Below are 25,297 nucleotides of genomic sequence, written 5' to 3'. Positions count from 1 at the left end.
GACCCCTGATAGATAATCGAGGTTTTACTGTAACTGTTAAAAAGGTGCCATAGTAAAATGTGATTTTGCTTATTTAATGTAATTTGCAGGCTTTCATGATTTATGTGATCAATTGGGTGTGAGGTGGTAATGCAGGAGTCATTGCACAAACCTGGGCACTGCCACATCTGAAGTCGATAAGTGCAGTAAATAACAGAAGCACTCGGGATGGTGACACTTGGGGGAGTGGGGGCTTTCTACGATTTGCAAGTAGTTTCTGCTCAGTACAGGTTAAATATACCACACAGCTAATGATTAAAACATTGTATATGAGCATGGCACTTTAAACATGTTACAAATACAAGGTTATTAGTGGCAGGGCTTGACTTAGCTTTCTGTGCTGCCATTAGTGTCCTGCTATCGATCTTGTACTGAAAAAACAGCACACAATAAAAACCAACAGCAGTAAAAGTACAGTACAGTCAGGCCAGGGTGACAAAAATAGTTCATACTGTTTGAAGGCAGGGATATGGTAGAAGGTGACAGGTTAGCAGACTGGAGCAGAGGAACAAGGCCTTTTAGTCGTTTCTTTTAATCCAGGGCTGTTGAGAAATGTCAATCGAGTCTGCCTGTGTCGTGCCTGTCCATTTGGAATGCAATATCTGAACTGAGTTGCCTTGTACTTGCTGGCATAGAGGCAGGGCCGCCTTCTGGAGGGTTCTCAGTCCACCACTCTGATATTGAGCCACTAATCAATCTAATTGCACATCTTCTGTGGGAGGAAACACAAAACAATGTAAAACACAGTCACCTCCCCTTGGGGATTAATAAAGGATATCAAATCAAAATCCCATCTTTGAGGTAAAAGTCCTTATCTAGAATTGGGCTTCACATATCACGAGCAGGGAGGCAGTGTGGTTATTGTCAATGTGGAGTTTGTATCGTCTCTCTGTGCTCTCATAGCAATTTCCGCTGGGTAGTCTCGATTCCTCCTGCATGCTAGAGAGTATCTGTGGTATAAGTGATTGTGACAGTGAGTAGGAATGCTGCCCTAATTTCTGTGACTTTGAACTAGAAAAGGCAGATTAGAAAATATGTAGGAATTGCAGTAGTAAAATCCAAGATAAATGGTATATTCTGTTGTTACTCTTGGCATTCTGTCCCAAAAAGTATCCAGTTGTGTGGACAGATTGCTGTCTAAGCATTCACCGTGGTTTTGCCTCTCAGGCGAGTCCTAAACAGAAAGGAGGCTAATAAGAGTGGATTAGCTGTGGGATCTGAGTGGGAATTTGAGCAGTGCTGCTCTGAACGTAATATAAGCAGGACTACTACTGGAAAGAGAGATGCAGGCGTCTTACTCTTACTCTTTGTCTCTACCTGCAGGCTTTCCTGACCGTTTGGCACACAGAGACTTCCGCAGACGCTTTCAGGCATTGGCACCTTGCATCATGAAGATGTATAGTTCAGTATTTGAAACGCCTAATGAGAAGAAGGTGATTTTTAGTTTATAATCCATAAACGGCTAACACCCTTTGTCCAATCCCCTGGATGATCTTCACATGACAGCACCAGTCTTTCCAATTCTTCGGTGTCTGAAGGGGAGTATGGCATGGGGAATATGCTACTGTAATTGTAGCAGAGTTTGTTTTATATGGATGTAACACCCACCACCACTCCATGCCTTCCTCCCATAGCTCAACTGACTACATAGGCTTTTCACTGGAACTGTCATACCACGCCCTGTTAAAGTGAATGTTCTTTCACCCCACAGGCAACGGAGGAGCTCATGTTAGAACTGGACCTTGAGAAAAGAAGTTTTGCTCTTGGACACACTCAGGTGAGCAACCTTGGTGATGTGGGTGAAGCGAGAAAACAAAGAATCCACCCAGAAGACTAAAAACAACCAATTTAGAAATTAGCAGGGCAAGTAGGACAAAAGGTCAAATCAGTTGAAGGAAGTCAGACGAGAAGGCAAGAGCAAGGGTAGGTGCAAGATGCCAGGTGAGGTGACAGATGCAGAATATTGTGAGAGCTTTGCAGACTGATGTGCTGATAGTACAGTAACTGAACGAATCTCCAATAAGCCACCTACTGTTTCAAAATCTGGACGATTACCAATGTCCTTTTCAGAGTGTTTCCTTTTCATAATCCTGGGTATTTGCAGATTTTCCTAAAACTGGACCTGTTGAAGTCTCTGGAGCAACAGCGCGAGACACTTATAATCCCTTCACTGGTGTTGCTGCAGGCTGCCTGCCAGGGTCATCTGGCCAGACAACGTTATCGGCGTATGAAGGTAAGAGACTGTGCCACACAAGGCAGTCTATCTAGTATGTTTGTATGGAAAAGGGTGGCTTCTTTTTGAACCAGAACATGGATTCCAGTCAGTGTGGACTTGCTTGCAATTTGATGTCAACTTACCAATACAGAACAAAAAAAAGCTGCAAGTAAAAAGACTGATTTGAGAAGGGCAGTTTATTTAGAGAGATGCCAGGTGTTCTTTACATCTGCCCAGTCTGGGTGTGCATGTTCCTTTATGAATTTCCATTCCTTTTACTTGTATCTTTTCTTACAGATCCAGGAACTTGCAGTAAGATGCATACAGAAGAATTTACGAAAACATGAATCTGTAAAGAGCTGGGCATGGTGGAGACTTCTGTGCAGAGTGCGCCCCCTTCTGGATGTGAACATTGAGGATGAGAAATTTAGAGCTAAAGAGGTAACTTGCAAAGCTGTTCTCTTCAATTGGTAAAAATCACAAACTGCTCATGTGAACACCATACTACATATTGATTGACGCTTTCCAAACAAATACATATGCATGTGAACATCATCAATTATGTTAAGGTAAATAGAGTATCCCAAGAAAAAAGGTGGCATGAGGCATTATGCCTGGTTCATTTCAAATTCTCACTGCACTTCATGCTGGTTACTGTTTTCATTTTTCTCCACAGGAGGAAATTGTGGCCCTGAGGAAAAGGCTGGAGAAGTCAGAGAAAGAGAGGAAGGAGCTGAGGCAAAATGCAGATATGCTGGAATCCAAGGTACTCCAAGGTGTCTTTCTTGTAATTCTAAAGAAGATCATTTAGAAGGCTTTTTCTGTGGAATATGTAAAATGCTGAATTTCTCAGAAAATGTGTAAAGATGTTTCTCTCCAGGGGCACTTGTTTCTTGAGCACTGCCACTGGTTGACTCTCCTCTCTGCTAAAAGGGTGGGTGACCAGTAGTAGGCCTACCAAGAAGAACATGGGTTAGAATGCCAGAATGCAGGACTTTGGGAAGTATACGAAGGTTTCGCTTACAAAGGATTGTCTTTGAATTGGTCTGGAGGGAATTTCATGAAACAGGATCTCTTTGCTTAGGGATTACAAAAATGGCTCAAGAAGGTGGTCACTGTCTCAGGACAGATTTGAAAAACAAGCTAAAATGTTGCTTAGTTCATTTTTCAGAAGATGTGTAATAGGTGTTGGGAAGACTAATCTGGACTGTGACATTGAAATATTCTTTGAGGACTGGAAGGAGAACTCTGAAGTGAACGCGATTCTTTTAGCAGCCTTCTAAGAGTACTTAGAGATGCTACTAAAAATATGGGGTCATTCTTTGTTTTCCTTCATACAGGAAAATTAAGAAAATCAGTAACCAAGTCCAAATAGGAAAGGAAATTGGATGCATACTCTACCTAGGACAAGGCTTGAAAGATTATCAAAAACATCCTTGCGTACAAGGTTGAGAATTGCATCTTCTTATTTTTTTGTGGTCAGCCATGTGTCCAGCTGGGAATACTGCTTAGACATCTTTCACAAGTGAACTTCAGCTTCCAGTAGTATGTCTAGCATTTTCCCAGGTAGTTCTGTTTTTACACATTGCTTGTCCACAGTATATGGTTGTAGTGCCTATTGAAATATCCTGTATTAGCATCTAGTTTTGCAAGTCCTTTCCTGGTGGTCTTAAGCTACATAAAAACATTCCAAACTTCTGTGCTCAGCCATCAGAGTGTTTGCTAATTATAATGCCCTACACATCCACTACAGAAAAGACTTGTTTCCCAGTTGATGTGAACAAATTATTCATGAAGCAGCAAAATAAGTAGCATACAATTCTTTCGAGTTTTAAGTACAACTATTTAGAATTTGTGCATGTGGTTATTCGGGACATAGTTTCTACGATGGACATTCTTTGCTAAGTGTTGTTTGGGCTGCAGCCAGTTGTTCACGTATGCTGTTTCCTCCATAGGTCACTGACCTAACAGCAGAGTTATCTGATGAGCGTTTTAAGGGAGAAGTGGTGTGTCAGGCTCTAGAAGGGGAACGAGCTGAAGGGCTCAAGTTGTCCAGAATAGTCAAGGAGTTGCAGGTGAGATTTTAAACCCTCAGAGAAGTGTAGTGGTACTGGTGGAGAAGGGGAGGAGAGGGGCTGTTTCTGGTCTTCTATGACAGTTCCTGTCGTGTTATTCTTGAAGGATAAATATGAACAAACAAAGAAGACTATGGAAACCGTAGAGAAACAACTGGCGGAAACTCTGCAGAGGTTGCATGACCATGAGCTGGAAGCATCAACTGCCACAGTATCAGGTCAGCATTTCAGTGGGTGAATTCACCAGGGCCCAGCAAAGATGAAGATACTGTAGTGGTACAAAAATCAGGAAACAAACATATAGACTCAAGTCAGAGTAAAGGTCATATCGGGGATAGGCCCTAGTCCAAAACACTATTTAATTTTCCAGGTAACCAATGGCAGATTCGCTACGACTGTGCTCAGACAGAAATAGACTTTTTGCGCAAACGGCAACGACAAGTTGAGGAGAAACTTGAATGTGAGCTTCAATACAGGCAGGACCTAGAGAGCAAGGTATTCATTCTGTTAACTCTCAAGCTTAAATTCTCCTTGTGCTGAGCCCAAAAACCTGACTCCTTCATCTGTGCCCGCAGTTAGCAGACCTGCAGGGAAGATTCGATGAGGCCATGTGTTCTTCACAACAGTTAAAAAAGAAGTGCCGCCAGTTAAACTCTGACCTTCAGGACACACGAGTGCTGATGGAAAGTCTGCAAGTGCGCAACCATGACCTGGAGAAAAAACAAAGAAAGTAAGAACTCTTCATTACTACCTATCTACGCTCCCTGTGTTGTCCTGCACAAGTCACTTACATCTGCCTGCACCCTGATTATTTAAATAAAAAATAACGGATTATTCTGCTGTGCATATATAAAGCACTTTAGAATGGTTTGCATTAGGTGTGTCTTCTGAGAGAAAGAAAAACTGCACAAAAAGTTCATAAATGCTCAACAGATTGTTCTGTGATTAGAGTAATAGGTTCTCATTTCAGAAGCTAAATTCCTTTTCAATCTTTGCTTTGCCCCACCATCAACCACCATCATCCAGGTTTGATGCAGAGCTGGCCCAGGCTCTAAAAGAAGCATCCTCGGAGAAAAGCTTGAGGGAGAAAGTATCTCTGGAAAACACCGTTATTCGAGGGGAAATGTTCAAACTGCAGAAGAGTGTGGAGGTAAAGTGGCACGGTGGTATGGTATAGCACATCAACAGATGAGGGGGCATAGTGTCTGTAGATGCAAAACATCAGCCGGCTTTTTGCCATCAATAAGGCCTTTCTTTAATGCATTTGAACCTAAATGGTTACAGATGCCTTCTCGAAGTGTAAGAAGCTAGCTGAGACTTGTTCATGGCTTTTCCACCAGGAGTTGCAGGCTGAAATAAGACTGATGAGACAACAAAAGGATGAAGTGGAAGCTCAACTCCAGGATTTGAGTAGTGAGCACCAGCAGAGTCCAGAATCTTTTGCTGAAATGAAAAAGCTAGTGAGAGAGCTACAGAGAACTGAAAAAGAACTTATGGTAGAAATAAGCAAGAAGACAGACATCATCCAGCAACAAGAACAGGTAACTCGGGGAAGTAGTGACTATTAATTATGCAAAGCATGAAGATAAAAAAAGAAACTGGTTAGTAATGAGTTAGAACAGAATTGGTTGATCTGAGCTAGTGAGAGTGGATAGGAGTGGTTGGGAAATATTGCAAAAATTACAAAAACATATATCCTGTATTTGGGTGGGGAGGGTAAAAATCCTAATTTTTACCTTCTACTCAATCTGACAGATTCAACTGCGATTTGAGATGGAAATGGAACGAATGAAGCAGATCCATCAGAAACAGCTCGAAGACAAAGAGGAAGAGCTTGAGGATGTACAGAAGTCCTCCCAGAGAAGGGTAAGGATTAATAAAAAAAAATGATGGACAAGTTCTCATTGGGAATGTCTGAAATAATCTGGACAGCGGTTCATTCAAAAGCAGGTGACCCAACAGCAAAGTGCAATAGACAGATGGAATGGACTCATTATTGGAATTATGTTTGAGATAAAGTGCGTCACTTAGAGATGGACACTAGATGGTCTGTATCATTTTAGATGTAGTTACAGTATGCATGTATATCTCATACTGAAGTGATTCTCTTCTTACAGTCATATGAAAAAGTTTGGGAACCCCTCTCAGCCTGCATAATAATTGACTCTACTTTCAACAAAAAAGGTAACAGTGGTATGTCTTTCATTTCCTAGGAACATCTGAGTACTGGGGTGTTTTCCGAACAAAGATTTTTAGTGAAGCAGTTTTAGTTGTATGAAATTAAATCAAATGTGAAAAACTGGCTGTGCAAAAATTTTGGTCCCTTGTAATTTTGCTGATTTGAATGTACAGTGCATCCGGAAAGTATTCACAGCGCATCACTTTTTCCACATTTTGTTATGTTACAGCCTTATTCCAAATTATTATTATTATTTTATTATTAAATTATTATTATTTATTATTATTAATTATTGTGAATTTCCCCTTGGGATTAATAAAGTATCTATCTATCTACACACAACACCCCATAATGACAACGTGAAAAAAAGTTTACATGAGATTTTTGTAAATTTATTAAAAATAAAAAAATTGAGAAAGCACATGTACATAAGTATTCACAGCCTTTGCCATGAAGCTCGAAATTGAGCTCAGGTGCATCCCGTTTCCCCTGATCATCCTTGAGATGTTTCTGCAGCTTCATTGGAGTCCACTTGTAGTAAATTCAGTTGACTGGACATGATTTGGAAAGGCACCCACCTGTCTATAGAAGGTCCCAGAGTTGACAGTTCATGTCAGAGCACAAACCAAGCATGAAGTCAAAGGAATTGTCTGTAGACCTCCAAGACAGGATTGTCTCAAGGCACAAATCTGGGGAAGGTTACAGAAAAATTTCTGCTGCTTTGATGGTCCCAATGAGCACAGTGGCCTCCATCATCCGTAAGTGGAAGAAGTTCTAAACCACCAGGACTCTTCCTAGAGCTGGCCGGCCATCTAAACTGAGCAATCGGGGGAGGAGGGCCTTAGTCAGGGAGGTGACCAAGAACTCGATGGTCACTCTGACAGAGCTCCAGGGGTCCTCTGTGGAGAGAGGAGAACCTTCCAGAAGGACAACCATCTCTGCAGCAATCCACCAATCAGGCCTGTATGGTAGAGTGGCCAGACGGAAGCCACTCCTTAGTAAAAGGCACATGGCAATCCGCCTGGAGTTTGCCAAATGGCACCTGAAGGACTCTCAGACCAAGAGAAAGAAAGTTCTCTGGTCTGATGAGACAAAGATTGAACTCTTTGGTGTGAATGCCAGGCGTCATGCTTGGAGGAAACCAGGCACCGCTCATCACCAGGCTAATACCATCCCTACAGTGAAGCATGGTGGTGGCAGCATCATGCTGTGAGGATGTTTTTCAGCGGCAGGAACTGGGAGACTAGTCAGGATAAAGGGAAAGATGACTGCAACAATGTACAGAGACATCCTGGATGAAAACCTACTCCAGAGCGCTCTTGACCTCAGACTGGGGCGACGGTTCATCTTTCAGCAGGACAACGGCCCTAAGCACACAGCCAAGATATCAAAGGAGTGGCTTCAGGACAACTCTGTGAATGTCCTTGAGTGGCCCAGCCAGAGCCCAGACTTGAATCTGATTGAACATCTCTGGAGAGATCTTAAAATGGCTGTGCACCGACGCTTCCCATCCAGCCTGATGGAGCTAGAGAGGTGCTGCAAAGAGGAATGGGCGAAACTGGCCAAGGATAGGTGTGCCAAGTTTGTGGCATCATATTCAAAAAAGACTTGAGGCTGTAATTGCTGCCAAAGGTGCATCAACAAAGTATTGAGCAAAGGCTGTGAATACTTATATACATGTGATTTCTCAGTTTTTTTATTTTTAATAAATTTGCTAAAACCTCAAGTAAACTTTTTTCACGTTGTCATTATGGGGTGTTGTGTGTAGAATTCTCAGGAAAAAAAATGAATTTAATCCATTTTGGAATAAGGCTGTAACATAACAAAATGTGGAAAAAGTGATGCGCTGTGAATACTTTCCGGATGCACTGTATGTAACTGCTCAATCCTGATTACTTGCAACACCAAACTGGGTGGATGAGCTCGTTAAGCCTTGAACTTCATAGACATGTGTGTCCAATCATGAGAAAAGGTATTTAAGGTGGTCCATTGCAAGTTGTGCTTCCCTTTGACTCTCCTCTGAAGAGTGACAGCATGGGATCCTCAAAGCAACTCTCAAAAGATCTGAAAACAATGATTGTTTAGTCTCATGGTTTAGGGGAAGGATACAAAAAGCTATCTCATAGGTTTAAATTGTCAGTTTCAACTGTAAGGAATGTAATCAAGAAATGGAAGGCCACAGCCACAGTTGCTGTTAAACCCAGCAGGTCTGGCAGGCCAAGAAAAATATAGGAGTGGCATCTGCGCAGGATTGTGAGAATGGTTACAGACAACCCACAGATCACCTCCAAAGCCCTGCAAGAACATCTTATTGCAGATGTTGTATCTGTACATCGTTCTACAATTCAGCGCAATTTGCACAAAGTACATCTGTATGGCAGGGTGATGAGAAAGTAGCCCTTTCTGCACTCACGCCACAAACAGAGTTGCTTGTGGTATGCCAATGCTTATTCAGACAAGCCAGATTCATTTTGGAACAAAGTGCTTTGGACTGATGAGACAAAAATTGAGTTATTTGGTCATAACAAGCTCTTTACATGGTGGAAGAAGAAGAACACCACATTCGAAGAAAAACACCTGCTACCTTCTGTCAAATTTGGTGGAGGTTCCATCATGCTGTGGGGCTGTGTGGCTAGTTCAGGGACTGGGGCCCTTGTTAAAGTCAAGGGTCTGATGAATTCAACCCACTATCCACAAATTCTTCAAGATAATGTTCAAGCATCAATCACAAAGTTGAACTTAAGCAGGGGTTGGATATTCCAACAAGACAATGACCCAAAACACAGTTCGAAATCTACAAATGCATTCAAGCAGAGGGAGAAGTACAATGTTCTGGAATGGCCGTCACAGTCCCTGACTTGAATATCATCGAAAATCTATGGGATGATTTGAAGCAGGCTGTCCATGCTCGGCAGCCATCAAATTTAACTGAACTGGAGAGATTTTGTATGGAAGAATGGTCAAAAATACCTCCATCCAGAATCCAGACACTCATCAAAGGCTATAGGAGGACAGTGTCTAAAGGGTGTTAGATTTGCAAAAGGAGGCTCAACTAAGTATTGATATCATATCTCTGTTGGTGTGCCCAAATTTATGCACCTGTCTAATTCTGTTATGATGCATATTGCATATTTTCTGTTAATCCAATAAACTTAATGTCACTGCTGAAATACTACTGTTTCCATAAGGCATGTCAGATATTAAAAGGAAGTTCAGCCAATGATAAACAAAAATCCAAAGAATTAAGAGGGGTTCCCAAACTTTCTCATATGACTGTATTAATGAACATTACAGAGTACCAAGTCCTATCATTTTCTGGATTTACCTCCACATTTATTATTAGGATGCCAGTCACAAACTATTACAGTATTTATTTTTGCTTATTCGTATTCTCCTTAAAAATGTATTTCTGTAAAATGGGTTGAACATTGACAGAGTATAGACATTCACTTGTATTGTTATGATGCTCTAACCTATACAGTTTTCATTTTTCTGTTTGGAGCATTCAAACAACTGTATTTGACCAAAAACACATAGTGTGCAGTTCCAGTAGATATTGTTATTTAAACCATTCATTTGCCCTTAGTGCATTGCTAGGCACTGAAACATGAATGAAGGTGCAATGTCCATCTCTCCATATGCTAGCTGCAAAGACTGTGAGCACCATTCACTGGGACTCATTTGTAAATGTATCTGTTTATCATATAAACAGTTTATTTTTCTAAACTGAAAATTAATCTATAATGGTAAAGAAAATGTGCGAGTCAAATTGCTTCTTGAAATGGAGTGACAGGAGACATAGGTCCTATGTTGTTTGGGCAAATTAGTTTTAATGTGCTGCTGTCATATATTTTGGTCTTTTGAAAACCTAAACTGGATTAAGTGGGTTTGACAAAGCTATGTCCTGGTGAATTGTTGGAATTAAACTCAAGTCAGGTTGGGGAGCAAGCACTGGTACAGTGTGTTGCCGCACCCACTACACAACGAAACAACTCGGGATCCCGGTTTGCAACCCCCCCAGGCAGACACATGGTCCAGTCCCACCCTCCGGAAATGACCCTCTATCTGCCGCAGCCAGGTGTTAAGTGGGTGACCCATTGGTCTGGTTCAGCCACTCGGGTCCCCAACAATGAGGATCTTATGAATTGGATCACCCTCGGGGAAACGCGCCACATGGCCGTAGTGCCGTAACTGACGCTCCCTCACAATGCAGGTAATGTGCTTCATTCGGGACTCCATGAGCAACACAAAGTCAAACCAACTGCTGGAGGAGGAGTAAAGGGACCTAATCAATGACTTTGTTAAATGGTGCGACTCAAACCACCTACACCTGAACACCAGCAAAACCAAAGAGCTGGTGGTGGATTTTAGGAGGCCCAGACCCCTCATAGACCCAGTGATCATCAAAGGTGACTGTGTGCAGATGGTGCAGACCTATAAATATCTGGGAGTGCAGCTGGATGATAAATTAGACTGGACTGCCAATACTGATGCGCTGTACAAGAAAGGACAGAGCCGGTTATACTACCTTAGAAGGCTGGCGTCCTTCAACATCTGCAATGAGATGCTGCAGATGTTCTATCAGACAGTTGTGGCGAGCGCCCTCTTCTACGCAGTGGTGTGCTGGGGAGGCAGCATTAAGAGGAAAGACGCCTCATGTCTGGACAAACTGGTGAGGAAGGCAGGCTCTATTGTTGGCATGGAGCTGGACAGTTTAACATCTGTGGCAGAACGAAGGGCGCTCAGCAGGCTCCTATCAATTATGGAGAATCCACTGCATCCACTAAACAGGGTCATCTCCAGACAGAAGAGCAGCTTCAGTGACAGACTGCTGTCACTGTCCTGCTCCACTGACAGACTGAGGAGATCGTTCCTCCCCCAAACTATGCGACTCTTTAATTCCATCTGGGGGGGTAAACGTTAACATTTAACATTATACAAAGTTATTGTCTGTTTTTCACCTGCATTATTATCTTTCTTTAATTTAATATTATTTATTGTATCATTATGCTGCTGCTGGAGAATGTGAATTTCCCATTGGGATTAATAAAGTATCTATCTATCTATCTAATATAAATTTAGATTTGGATTTAGTGTGTCTTGAAAATTTTTTATTTTGTAGTACATTGAAAACAATATAAATTTAAGACTTTTGTTTATTGACATAAATATGTTTTGAATATTTTTTGTTGTTAATTTTTAATGTGATCTTAGCGACTAAGAGACCAATTAATTCTGCTACTAATTAAAACCTCTTAACTCTTTGGTAAACATGCCTTTCAACTGACTTTTTTTCATCTCAAATTTTCATCAATTACTGTGTATAACCATATCTAACTATCAAACTTCTTATAATTGCTAGAGGGAAATCCTTTTAAAATAAGCTATCTAACTAATGGACATCATTATCAGATCTCTTGTGTAATTTACAAAAAATAATGACATGGATAATGCAAAACTAAACTGCCTAAGAGGAACTGGATGGCTATTTGGCCTAGGTTGACAAAACTTTGTGATTGGAAGCTGTGGGTCCACAGGTTTATATTCTCTAGGATTTGGCTTCCTGAAGTTTTTGTTTTCATCTCCGTCGTTTCCACCTGGCCATTAAAAAAAATACTTGATTATTTATCCTGCAGCTGATAATGCAGACAATTTGAGTAACTAACATGTTACAAGCTACTACGTGTATGTTAGTTTATTTTTTTATGTTTTATTATTATATTTCTGTAGCACCTTACTAGTATGTTTTTATCTTTTTATATACTTTTATGTAAATGATATTAATTTTTTCAAAGTACACTGAAATACATTCACTATATTAAATGTGCTGTGTAAATGTATTTTGTCTTATATAGAGGCACATCTAATTTAAAGACAGACAAGTCAATCAATAAGAACTGTTGATTTCCCATCTCATTAGTAGTCCTGTCTAATTGGTAGATATGACTATTAGAAGAAGACTTGCACATCCAACTGATAGCGGACCACCTCCATGTACAGAGTTACAGTATGTCTAACTTGCACAGTGAAATCTCTTTTAGGATTTCATGTCAACTGTTTCTCATATAGAACCACATCTATTTACAGAAGCACATCATTTCTTATTCATCATCATACCTAATGGCTACCAGGTCTTCTCCATATTATAGATTAGCAATAGGATAACTCAAGGGTTTTTTTGGCACAGGGCTTCTCACAGATGATCACTACTTGTTGCACATGTCTCCTGGCTAGTCTGTAAAGAGATTTTATTTCTTAAGTGGCCCATTCTTCTTCTGCTGCTGCTTCATGCTCCTATTCTTTATCCACTATGCCTTTATTTTTGATCATATACTATGTAATATATATTTAAATTTCATTTTATTGTATAGCTATTAATCTTTTTGTTTCCTTGATGAACATATCCTATAACTGGTATGTTCCACCTTTCTTGTAAACAGTCCTCTTTAATTCTTACTCTTAATGATGCCTATGTGTAACCACTGGAAGAGAAATGTAGTCTTTTTGACATTTTTTCCCCTCTTATTAGCTCAGACAGTTGGAGATGCAGCTGGAACAAGAGTATGAGGAGAGACAATTGATCCTCCATGAGAAGCAAGATTTGGAGGGTCTCATTGCTACTCTGTGTGAACAGGTATGTTATTAAGACCAGGTCACTGCCATTTCAGGAAACCTCATGACAGCTTAAACTAGGTTGTTGATTGGATACTGAGGAGGCAGGAGCCTATAATAAAGAGGAAAACTGTGTTTGGCTGCTAGGAAACTGCAGGCATGTCTTAAAGTAAGTGGCACCCTCTGTTCAACTATTCATTTGTGCAGTAAATTTATTGGCAAGAAACCTTTCATCACATCCATAGCTCTTTGACCTCATCAGTCATTTTAATAAATGTAAGCATTTGATGGTTATATGTGCACCCTGTGATTTCACTGGCTCTCATTAGAAAAGCAGAAAGCTTAATCAGCTTTTGCGGGGGTTGGGGGGCATATTGGGATAACAGCAATAAACATAAAATCTATCAGGCTGCACAGACACTTGGATGGGATGATATGCTTGTCATTTAGTCCTAAGAACATCATGCCACCAAACAAAGCCCAGTTTTTTCCTATTAAATTGCCTGTCTGCACATTTCACATTAGTCAACTTCTGAACTCAGAAAATCCTCTCTGCTAAAGTCTACTCCCCCCCAATACTTTAATTAAGAGCGGTGACACTTTTAATCCGCAAAGTGAGGCGCTCAAGCAGCTTCTAATCTGCAGCCTTTTTTAAGCCTCTCTAACGTTACACAAAATCCTACTGAAATGCATCCCGTAGTGAGGATGCAAATATGTGAGGCAGCTTGCAAAAATACATATTTTGTTGCATAAAGTAGTTAAAAATATAGCTAGTTTGTTTGGGATTCATGTAGATTTTCAAATTTGATTGTTCCACTGAATGATATCCACAGCAGGACCAGGGAAAGCATTTTTGTTCCAAACAGATTAGAGTTGAGTTCATCATGTTACTCTCTCTATGCTGACTTGGTTCCAGAAACAAGAACTGTTAAAGGGCACTAATCCAGGCTGCCCTTCAATCTGCTCTGAGATGCAGGGGTCTTCTTAGTCCATTAAACCACAAACCCACTGCTTATACCATTCTTCAAAGAGTATAAATCTAGCACATTTTCTGTTGTTTTATCAAACTGTTAAACCAGAAGTTTTATCTTATCAATTTGTCCTGGACAAATTAGTCTCCACATTCCTAGATTTACTAGATAAAGGAATAGCAAAGCAATACCTAAGGAAAATTCTTCTCTATTTAAAGATTCTAAAATTTCTACCCTATACTACCGGTGCTCAGTCTTTTTAAACAGTTACACCTCTGTGCCACAGGGGATGCACAAACCAGCATTGTTCTTCGCGCCGGACCCAGGCCCGGATAAATGGGGAGGGTTACGTCAGGAAGGGCATCCGGTGTAAAATTTTGCCAAATCAATATGCGGACAATACAAATTTCCATACCGGATCGGTCGAGCCCCCGGTTAACAACGACCGCCACCAGTACTGTTAGCCGACAGGGTGCTGGCAGAAATTGGGCTACTGTTGGCCGAAGAAGAAGAGGGGGGGACGTGTCCGGAGGCAGGAGGAGAGGAGGAAGGTAAAGAGAGTGGAACTGAGGGTAGAAACTTTGAATGTTGGCAGTATGACTGGTAAGGGGATAGAGTTAGCAGATATGATGGAGAGAAGGAAGGTTGACATATTGTGCATGCAAGAGACTAAATGGAATTGGAGTAAGGCCAGTTGGATTGGAGGTGGATTCAAATTGTTCTATCATGGTGTGGATAGGAGGAGAAATGGGGTAGGGGTTATTCTGAAGGAACAGTATGTCAAGAGTGTTTTCGAGGTGAAAAGAGTGTCAGACAGAGTAATGATTATCCATCCATCCATCCATCCATCCATTGTCTCCCGCTTATCCGAGGAGTAATGATTATGAAGCTGGAAATTGGAGGTGTGATGATGAATGTTGTTAGTGCATATGCACCGCAAGTTGGGTGTGCAATGGATGAGAAAGATGATTTTTGGAGTGAGTTGGATGAAGTGATGAACAGTGTACCCAAGGAACAGAAAGTGGTGATTTGAGCGGATTTCAATGGACATGTTGGTGAAGGGAACAGAGGAGACGAGGATGTGATGGGTAGGTATGGTGTCAAGGAGAGGAATGAAGAAGGTCAGAGGATAGTGGGTTTTGCCAAAATGATGGACATGGCTGTGGTGAGTATGTATTTTAAGAAATGGAATGTAGGGTTATGTACAAGAGTGGAGGAAGATGCACACAGGTAGATTACATCCTATGCAGAAGAGTCAATCTGAAGGAGATTGAAGACTGCAAAGTGGTGGCAGGGGAAAGTGTAGTTAAGCAGCATAGGATGGTGGTCTGTAGGATGATGTTGAAGATCAAGAAGAGGAAGAGAGTGAGGGCAGAGCCAAGGATCAAATGGTGGAAGTTGAAAAAGAGAGACTGCAAGGTTGACTTTAGGGAGAAGGTGAGCCAGGCACTGGGTGGTAGTGAAGAATTACGAGACAGTTTGGAAACTACAGCAGATGTAGTAAGGGTGACAGCAAGAAGGGTACTTAGCATGACATCTGGACAGAGGAAGGAGGAAACGAAACCTGGTGGTGGAATGGGAAAGTACAGGACAGTATACAGAGGAAGAGGATGGCAAAGAAGAAGTGGGATAGTCAGAGAGATGCAGAAAATAGACAAGAGTACAAGGAGATAAGGCGCAAGATGAAGAGAGAGGTGGTGAAGGCTAAAGAAAAGGCGTATGTTGAGTTGTATGAGAGGCTGGACACTAAGGAGGGAGCAAAGGACCTGTACCGATTGGCTAGACAGAGGGAGCGCGCTGGGAAAGATGTGCAGCAGGTTAGGGTGATAAAGGATAAAGAAGGAAACATACTCACAAGCTAGAAGAGTGTGTTGAGCAGATGGAAAGAGTACTTTGAGTGGCTGATGAATAGAGAACAAGAGAGAGAAGAGGTTGGATGATGTGGAGATAGTGATTCAGGAACTGAGGACAGCTATGAAGAGGTTGAAAAATGGAAAGGCCGTTGGTCCAGATGACATACCTGTGGAAGCATGGAGGTGTTTAGGAGAGATAGCAGTGGGGTTTTTAACCAGATTGTTTAATGGAATCTTGGAAAGTGAGAGGATGCCTGAGGAGTGGAGAAGAAGTGCACTGGTGCCGATATTTAAGAATAAGGGGGATGTGCAGGACTGTAGTAACTATAGGGGAATAAAATTGATGAGTCACAGCATGAAGGTATGGGAAAGAGTAGTGGAAGCTAGGTTAAGAAGTGAGATGATGTTTAGTGAGTTTCATGCCAAGAAAGAGCACCACAGATGCAATGTTTGCTCTGAGGGTGTTGATGGAGAAGTATAGATAAGGCCAGAAGGAGTTGCATTGCGTCTTTGTGGACCTGGAGAAAGCATATGACAGGGTGCCTCAAGAGGAGTTGTGGTATTGTATGAGGAAGTCGGGAGTGGCAGAAAAGTACATAAGAGTTGTAAAGGATATGTACGAGGGAAGTGTGACCGTGGTGAGGTCTGCGGTAGGAGTGATGGATGGATTCAAGGTAGAGGTGGGATTACATCAGGGATCGGCTCTGAGCCCTTTCTTATTTGCAATGGTGATGGACAGGTTGACAGACGAGATTAGACAGGAGTCCCCGTGAACTATGATGTTTGCTGATGACATTGTGATCTGTAGCAATAGTAGGGAGCAGGTTGAGGAGACCCTAGAGAGGTGGAGATATGTTCTAGAGAGGAGAGGAATGAAGGTCAGTAGGAACTAGACAGAATACATGTGTGTAAATGAGAGGGAGGTCAGTGGAATGGCGAATATACAAGGAGTAGTGCTGGAGAAGGTGGATGAGTTTAAATACTTGGGATCAACAGTACAGAGTAATGGGGATTGTGGAAGAGAGGTGAAAAAGAGAGTGCAGGCAGGGTGGAATGGGCGGAGAAGAGTGTCAGGTTAGATTTGTGACAGTTGGATATCCAAGAGTGAAAGGGAAGGTCTACAGGACGGTAGTGAGACCAGCTATGTTATATGGGTTGGAGACGGTGGCACTGACCAGAAAGCAGGAGACAGAGCTGGAGGTAGCAGAGTTAAAGATGCTAAGATTTGCATTGGGTGTGACAAGGATGGACAGGATTAGAAATGAGTACAATAGAGGGTCAACTCAAGTTGGGCGGTTGGGAGACAAAGCCAGAGAGGCGAGATTGCGTTGGTTTGGATGTGCAGAGGAGAGATGCTTAAGTATATTGGGAGAAGGATGTTAAGGATAGAGCTGCCATGCAAGAGAAAAAGAGGAAGGCCTAAGAGAAGGTTTATGGATGTGGTGAGAGAGGACATGCAGGTGATGGGTGTAACAAAACAAGATGCAGAGGACAGAAAGATATGGAAGAAGATGATCCGCTGTGGCAACCCCTAATGGGAGCAGCCGAAAGAAGAAGACGACACCTCCAAGCCACCCCAACTAGAGTACAATATTATTAGATTAGGAGACCATATATTGTTCCTCCCGAAGATGTACTGTACATTTTAGGTTTATTGAACACTCTATATTGATTAGTTGTGGGTATGCTAAGGAGTGTAACCTCTACAACACTGTAATTGGAAAAGTCTGTTTAGAAATAAAACACTAGGAATATGCTGTTTTTAAAGTAATTGCTTAAAAAGAGGTAATGTACTATTTTTAATTTACCAATGAAAGTCCCCTCTTGCTTTAATTTGCAATAAATATGTAAATTGCATTCTCTTATTGTGGCATCAATGCACAAAGAGTCTCAAGTCTGTTTTTGCATCAAAAACGTGTAAAGCTGCCTCCTCTTATAGCTTAATTCTTGTTGCTGTAGTTTTAACCCTTCAACATTTGATGACTTACGTGCATCTCTGAATCTCCAGGGTTGTTGAGTTCTTCATCCTTCAACCAGACTGCCATACATGGCCCGGTACTATTGTTTCTAAAGTACTTTCATGTGGGGCTTATCCTCCTGTGTCTCTGTGACCCTCAATATCATTATACCCCTGGTGTGAACACAACTGCCCTGGCATTCTTTCCTGGTCCTTCCATGAATATTTCAAGTGACTTCTCTAAAGTTTGCATGGTCATGTGACTCCTCTCTTTATAATCAGATTGGTCACCGTGATTTTGATGTGGAAAAGCGACTCCGCAGAGACCTGAGGAGGACACGGGCCTTGCTGGCTGATGCACAGGTTGTTCTTCAAGGACTCCATGGTGATAGCCCAGTGGGCAACAAAGAGGAGATGGAGAAACTGCACTGCCAGGTGTGTGAAGATGGAGACTGGGAAATATTTTCATGAGTAATAACGGTGCTTATTTAAAGAATGTGCATGTAAAGGGTCAGGAAGAGTGCCATTCTTTGGAGTAAGGATCTGGTATTTGCAATTATAGTGACACATGAGTCTCTTTAGGTTAAAGAGCACATGATCTCCTATCACTTTGCCCTTTACTGGGTTATTAGGTCATTATTGTCATGTGTAACAGAGTACAGTAAAATTCTTACTTCCATGTGCTAATCAACATGTAACTCGTTGCCACTTTCTGGTGCCAAGGATTACTGAACAGAACTACCTTACCTCAAAACCTCATTCTTCTATTAAGTGCTGTAAGATTTGTCACATAAAGGATTCATTATATAGTTTCATAACCTGAGCCTTTTGGTTGTTATAAAACAGTAAGAATACCAATTGTTTTAGTCACATATTTTTTTCTTGCTCCCACTTACAGGTAGAAGAATGGCAAACCCGCTGCTTAGAGGCAGAAAAGAAACAGGAAGTGCTTGCAATGGAACTGGATAATGCACAGCTAGAGCTAGACACCATCTGTCGCAACAAAAGTCTGGTAAGGTGTGAGAAACAGAGAGAACTTAGAAAGAATTTGAAGTAAGAACCACTGGCTGCCTTCCTAGTACTGCCCTTTGTCTCACTTCCTTTTGCCCTTTTTTTATAGGTTGACGAGCAGCTCTACCAACTACAGCGAGAAAAATCTGATCTACTAAAGAGGACGGAGGAAGACAGAGAGGATCTCAATGGGCTAATGTTGAAGCATAAGGCGCTCATTGCACAGGTAGGACACACAGTTTCCTTCATGTCAAATTATGCCTTTGCTTTTGTGGACCTGTGACTCCTCTTTGTTCTTTGCCTTAACAAAGTCATCTAGGGACATCACACAGATACAGGAGCTACAAGCTGAGATAGAGCAGGTCAAAAAAGAGAAGCATGACATGCAAGAAAAGGTACTGTTGGCTTGCCAAAGTTTTCTTATTGGCAGAAACTAGTTTGGATTTATTTTAGAAGGTATTGTATACTAAAGCTTTTGCCTTAAGCCAAGTTCTTTTGTTACCAGCTCCAGACTTTTGCAACCCGGGTGCTCTTTCTCGAAGGCTCCATGGTTGAGCGAAAGATTGTTAGTAAACAAGAAGCCATTATCCGGGACCTGGAAAACAAACTGGAATTCCAAAAGGGTCAGATCAAAAGGTTTGAGGTTAGCAAAGTGAAATTGTGGACAATTCCTTCTAGGTCAACAGCAAAAATCACTGTTAATGCTGTCGTTATTATCAAGGCTGTGTGCACGGATTGAGATTTGAAAAACCAACCCTCTATCACTGTTATCTGTATATAATAGATCCTTCACTTCCTCATTGACAGATGCTTGTTCTGCGATTAAGAGACAGCATGGTAAAAATGGGACAAGAGCTTGAGCAAGCAGCTGAGAGTGAAGCAAGAGTAAAGGAGAATGCTCGCCACTATCAACAGAGGCTCCAGGAGATGCATGTGGAAATGGAGGAGCTTACTCAGCGGGAGCTGGAAAGCAGACGTCGCAGAATTGAACTGGTAAAGTACAGGCATGAAGGAAGAGAAGATATGACAGGCAGAAACAAAAGTCATGTCAATAAGCAGGGAGATGTCTGAGAACCAGAAAGAGGTTCCAAACACATTTAATGATCCAGATTTCCCATTTTAATTATCTGCAGGAAATGAAAGTTGAAGAGCTGACTGCAGTGAGGCAAACACTACAAGCTGACTTGGAAACGTCCATTAAGCGTATTGCAGATATGCAGGCTTCACTGGAGGAGATGTCCGGTGACAGTGATGAGGAATGGTAATTACCAGAAATCTTCTTAAAAAGAATCCATGAGGGTATCACTGAAAAAAAAAAATCAGTGGTCAGTTTCCAAACTGGGAGGCCGCTTGTACCATTCATACTAGTAGTAGTGCAATACGAAATCATTTACACTCCCACAAATGCAGACCAAACCAACACCTTTTCCATGCAGTGGATCTCAGTTTGAGGTAGTCTGTCTGCTGTCAGGATTTAGGCTGACTGGAGATTGTAAGACAAGAGTCTTGGGCTAGTGCTTTGCAGGCATATACAGAACAATCTTCTGACATCTTTGTTCATTGTTTTTTCTGGTATTTTATAGTGATGAGCAGTCCCATGTTGGCTCCCTGAGGAGTACAGATCCAGATGAAGGAATAAGATCCTGGCTAGGATTCCCAGCAAATCATGGCTCCCCTTTTGGAAGCAGTACAGCAGGAAGCGTGGCTAGACTTTCTGTGGCTGACAGCATGAGCATATACAGTGCTAGGTAAGATGTCGAGATAACAAACCTCAGGGGGTTTACATCCTGGGGGTGGGTTCATTTGATGATTAGTAGATCAGTTACTTCAAGCAAAAATAAAGCAAACCCTCATCGCTCAATTGCTCACATACATCGTGCCTCCTCACTGGCTATCCTCTTTCTAGCAATTTCCGAAAGAAAGGATTTTTGTTATTAATCACCCTGGTGGACAGCAGCCTTCTCCCCGAGTCAATTCAATAATGAAACCTGTCCATCAACTTCTCTGGCTGCGGCTGTGCCGCCGTAGGGAGTTATTCTTCATTAGTAAATGCCTCACCAGCTCCTCTGTAATTCAGTCAAAAAATATCAGCCCTGTACTGGGCAGCAGTGAACAAAGCTATCCACAGTTTGTATTTAATATTGTCACAGTCTATACTTCAAAACTAGTACTGACTCCATCCAAAACATTGACCTAGTACTGACCTCCCTTGTTATATTCAGAATTTCAAGTTATTCCTAAACTCACTAATTTTGCCTCAGTACAGAACCATTCAGTATCTCCAATGTAGTACTGAATTTGCCCTGAAATGTGACTTTAGTTTTTATCCCAAATATTGGCAACGCAGATATGGTGAGGATGTAGGGAGTAGAGTTGGCGAAGGTGGAGGAGTTTAAATACTTGGGATAAACAGTACAGAGTAATGGGGATTGTGGAAGAGAGGTGAAAAAGTGAGTGTAGGCAGGATGGAATGGGTGGAGAAGAATGTCAGGAGTGATTTGTGACAGACGGGTATCAGCAAGGGTGAAAGAGAAGGTCTACAGGATAGTAGTGAGACCAGCTATGTTATATGGGTTGGAGATGGTGGCACTAACCAGAAAACAGGAGACAGAGCTGGAGGTAGCAGAGTTAAAGATGCTAAGATTTACATTGGGTGTGACAAGGATGGACAGGATTAGAAATGAGTACATTAGACTGTCAGCTCAAGTTGGACGGTTGGGAGATAAAGTCAGAGAGGTAAGATTGCGTTGGTTTGGAGATATGCAGAGGAGAGATGCTAAGGATAGAGCTGCCAGGGAAGAGGAAAAGAGGAAGGCTTAAGAGAAGGTTTATGGATGTGGTGAGAGAGGACATGCAGGTGATGGGTGTAACAGAGCAAGATGCAGAGGACAGAAAGGTATGGAACAAGATGATCCGCTGTGGCAACCCCTAATGGGAGTAGGCGAAAGATGATGTTTTCTGGGTTTCTGCTTAGAATTTCTGAACCCCCCACCAAACCAAAATATTGAACTGAGACTTAATACATATCCAAGTTTCTTTTCAAGCACGAACTTCCTCCAACCACAAACAGATTTTGCATCAGAATAGTCTGCACTAGTGCCACACGCGCAGTTATAGAGCTTTTATTTTCTTCAGATTTCTGATTTGCTGGACTCAGGTGGAAGGAAAAATTTAGCAGATGGGCCTAAATGGGACCAGGTCAAACACTTCTAATTGTAGTGACCTCATCACAAAATTCTATGCTGTGGTAGTGGGTGTAGCACTGATCCTGACCACAAATGACATTCAGTACTGAGACTAAAACCTATCCAACTTTTTCCCTTTTCTAGTTTGACATTTCCTGAATTTTCAAAGTCATATTTTGTACCTGGGTCAAACTCCTTTTTTTTTTTTTTTTTTTTTTTTTTTTCTTTTACCTCTTTCAGTTTTGCCATCTGCCTCCTGTGATACTCCTTTTTGTCTTCTAGGTCACTCCCTAAAGAAGAATCTGATAACAGTAGGCCACGATCTTCCTTGAGCATTTCAAGTATGAAGCAGGACCTAGAGCTTGATAATCAGTCATTGAGGTCTTCCAGAAGCAGCATTCGAGAAGATCAAGGGAGTATAGGAAGAGGAGTTTCATCACCTCTGGCAGAGGAAGTGGAAAGCAAGCGTGCTCCTAGCTCCCTGGCCCTTTCAGAGTTTGTAGAGGAGCTCAGGCGCAATCGGGCTAGCGAACGCACAGAGCAGATTCAGAGTAGCAAACTTGGAGGTTGTGAAATGCTTCCAATTTACCAGACCACAGGGGCCTCTGTGCTGAGACGGTGGACTAGCCTTCTAGATGAACAAGAGGAGATCAAAAGTAGGTTGTCTGAAGGTTATTATGTTAGACCAGGCATTCTCAAATCCCCCGAACCCCAGAGCCCTAGAATGATACGCTCAGCCAGCCTGAAATCCATTCCAGGCTCTAAAGACAGTTCTACTACCCTCCCAGAGATCACGAGGCTAGGTCGCTTTAGCTCTTGCGAGTCACTTGCTTCTAACCAGAGGAGAAACCCATCAGTTACAAGGGATCAAGAGGATGTACCTCTTCCGAGGAGGCTGCCAGCAATTAGAAAACTCCTAGAGGTGCCTGAAGCGGAAGAGGGTGATGGAGAACTACAGTTGGATATCAAATCACTGGAATTCAAAAACCAGAGATTTAGAAACTTGACTGATGAAGATAAGACTGTGGAAATAAATGCTGAGGAAATTGAGGGTGACATCCTACCTGCCATCCGCAGGTCACAATCCACCAGCAGCATTGCTAAGGTTGGATTGGGACGACGGGAAGGAAGGAGGCCCCTCAGTGTACACTTTGGGGAGCTCCCAGCACCCAGAACATGCTCCCCAACCAGGAGCAAGGGGGAGCAGGCAGACTCTGACACCGATTCAAGTTCCTCAGATTCCACCATATCATTCCGCAGCATAGAGAGTGCAGGACAGATAAATAGGACTAAGGTGGACACTGAGCAGCCAGGAGAGAGGCAGGAGGCTGAAGGCAAAGAAGACGACATCAGCAGTGTGATGATGAAATACTTGCGTAAAGTGGATAGCTGACAGGTGAGCATTCTTAATGCTACAAATATTTCCCAGGAATCTGTACACTCAAGTGTCTGTCCTCTTTGCACCAACCAATCTTAAATTCCAACTGCACACAAACCATTTAAAATGCACAACTTTAATACCCCAACCCTCACACACTTCTCTTTTGTAAAACTGGTCTTAACTGTCTGTACCAGCAATCATCCTCACCTTCTTACTCACATGCATTTCTTTTAAGCAGATTCAAGAAAGCCTACCTCTGCCGAGTCATACACTTCTAAACAGAGAAGTAGTGGGTGCTGGACAGAAGTTACTGAAAGCAGTCTGAAGTGTAAATTACAAGATGTTGGATATTCTGAGCCTCTTACACTTTATATAATAAATAAATGCACACTTTTGGAACTCCAGTGATGTGTGTCTTGTCTGATCAGCTAGCTATCTCTTGAGAAAAAAAAATGTAATTCTTGGAAGTAAAACAGATTGATATGCCAGTGGGGTAATACAGTGAGATTCAGCACAGACTGACAAGGATAATCAGTAAGGTTTACCTGACTGAGGCACCTCAGGGTGGCAACAGTGATTTGACAGGCAGTGCTGGCCAGCTCCTTCAATCCATCTGTCATTAGCAGAAAACACCCCATGTGGTTGGCAAAGCTCTTGAATTCAACTGGTCATTCTCCAAGCCTTTAAGGCCTACATGTAGAAACAGGCAAAAGAAACAAGGGATAGCAACATCAAAAAAAGTGCAACTGAGGCACAACTCATAATTCAGATAAACTACTTTGAAACAACCATTACAATATTTACATCACTTTTGGACCTGTCATTGCAAATGTGACTAACTGCTGTGATCTTGCCATTTATTCGTGTAGCTTCAATAAGGAAATGTATTAACAAAGAATTTTGTCCATTGCTGAGAAAACTGAGCACAAATTCTCTTGTGAGGTACAGTATACTGTAAAATCCTTAGAAGCTGGACATTAAACAACATTTATTTATTTAGCACATTTTCAAACAAATGATGTAGCTCAAAGTGCTTTACAGGATGAAGAAAGAAAAAATATAAAAATAAAATTAGGCAATACTAATTAACATAGAATAAAAGTAAGGTCGGATGGCCAGGGAGGACAGGAGAGGAAAAAAAGAAAATCTACAGGGGTTCCAGGCCACGAAACCACCCAGCCCTCACTAGGCGTTCTACCTAACATACAGTAAATGATCTCAATCAGTCCTCATGGTTTTCAGGCTCCATGTGGAAGAATTACACAATGATGGTCAGGTGGACCTCTGGCCTTCAATCCATCAATGTAGGCACTGCACGGTGCTTTGATTGGGTGGTGGTGGCGCAGATCGTCATCACAAAAAAACTGAAAAAGAACAGCACAGAAAGTAGTGGTTAGTATGGATTTCGGAGCCACAAAAAAAAAAAAAAACGATAATTAAATGCATATATAGAATATAAGGGTTAAAGTAAAATGAAGCTATGAGAAAGCCATGTTTTAATAATGAGTTTTTAGCAGTTTTTTTTAAAGTGCTCCACCGTATTAGCCTGACGAATTTCTATCGGTAAACCATTCCAGATTTTAGGTGCATAACAGCAGAAGGCGGTCTCGCCACTTCTTTTAAGGTTTGCTCTTTGAATTATAAGCAAATATTAATTTGAAGATCTAAGGTTACGATTTGGAGTGCAAGGTGAAAGGAATTCTGAAATATAGGATGGAGCGAAATTATTTAAGGCTTTGTAAACCGTAAGCAGTATTTTAAAGTCAATTCTAAATGGCATGGGTAACCAATGTAGTGACATCAAAACTGGAAAGATGTG

At 41.8% G+C, this 25,297-nt stretch overlaps 1 protein-coding gene across 3 annotated transcripts in view; it reads left to right on the top strand.

Moving 5' to 3' along the window:
- LOC114668804 (unconventional myosin-XVIIIb-like) overlaps positions 1–23,882 on the top strand; it is a 35,466-nt gene extending 11,584 nt beyond the window's left edge. For 2 of the 3 annotated variants that reach the window (XM_051921042.1, XM_051921041.1), the window contains 22 exons: positions 1,363–1,472; positions 1,751–1,816; positions 2,144–2,272; positions 2,552–2,695; positions 2,931–3,020; positions 4,210–4,329; positions 4,436–4,547; positions 4,700–4,824; positions 4,905–5,059; positions 5,356–5,479; positions 5,670–5,870; positions 6,085–6,195; positions 13,038–13,142; positions 18,184–18,336; positions 18,800–18,913; positions 19,022–19,138; positions 19,224–19,307; positions 19,418–19,555; positions 19,720–19,905; positions 20,046–20,173; positions 20,496–20,660; positions 22,380–23,501. In XM_051921042.1, coding sequence (XP_051777002.1) covers positions 1,363–1,472; positions 1,751–1,816; positions 2,144–2,272; positions 2,552–2,695; positions 2,931–3,020; positions 4,210–4,329; positions 4,436–4,547; positions 4,700–4,824; positions 4,905–5,059; positions 5,356–5,479; positions 5,670–5,870; positions 6,085–6,195; positions 13,038–13,142; positions 18,184–18,336; positions 18,800–18,913; positions 19,022–19,138; positions 19,224–19,307; positions 19,418–19,555; positions 19,720–19,905; positions 20,046–20,173; positions 20,496–20,660; positions 22,380–23,490 — 3,788 coding nt within the window. In that variant the 3' untranslated portion in view covers positions 23,491–23,501. Of the gene's footprint in view, positions 1–1,362; positions 1,473–1,750; positions 1,817–2,143; positions 2,273–2,551; positions 2,696–2,930; positions 3,021–4,209; positions 4,330–4,435; positions 4,548–4,699; positions 4,825–4,904; positions 5,060–5,355; positions 5,480–5,669; positions 5,871–6,084; positions 6,196–13,037; positions 13,143–18,183; positions 18,337–18,799; positions 18,914–19,021; positions 19,139–19,223; positions 19,308–19,417; positions 19,556–19,719; positions 19,906–20,045; positions 20,174–20,495; positions 20,661–22,379; positions 23,502–23,716 lie in introns of those variants that run through there. The other variant, XM_028824752.2, reaches the window with a different exon arrangement.
- The last annotated feature ends 1,415 nt before the right edge of the window (positions 23,883–25,297 follow it).

This window comes from Erpetoichthys calabaricus, chromosome 18 (assembly GCF_900747795.2).
Source record: "Erpetoichthys calabaricus chromosome 18, fErpCal1.3, whole genome shotgun sequence".
NCBI classification, from domain to species: Eukaryota; Metazoa; Chordata; class Cladistia; order Polypteriformes; family Polypteridae; genus Erpetoichthys; species Erpetoichthys calabaricus.
Note: the sequence above shows the minus strand (reverse complement) of the source record. Positions and strands in the feature narration are given on the sequence as shown.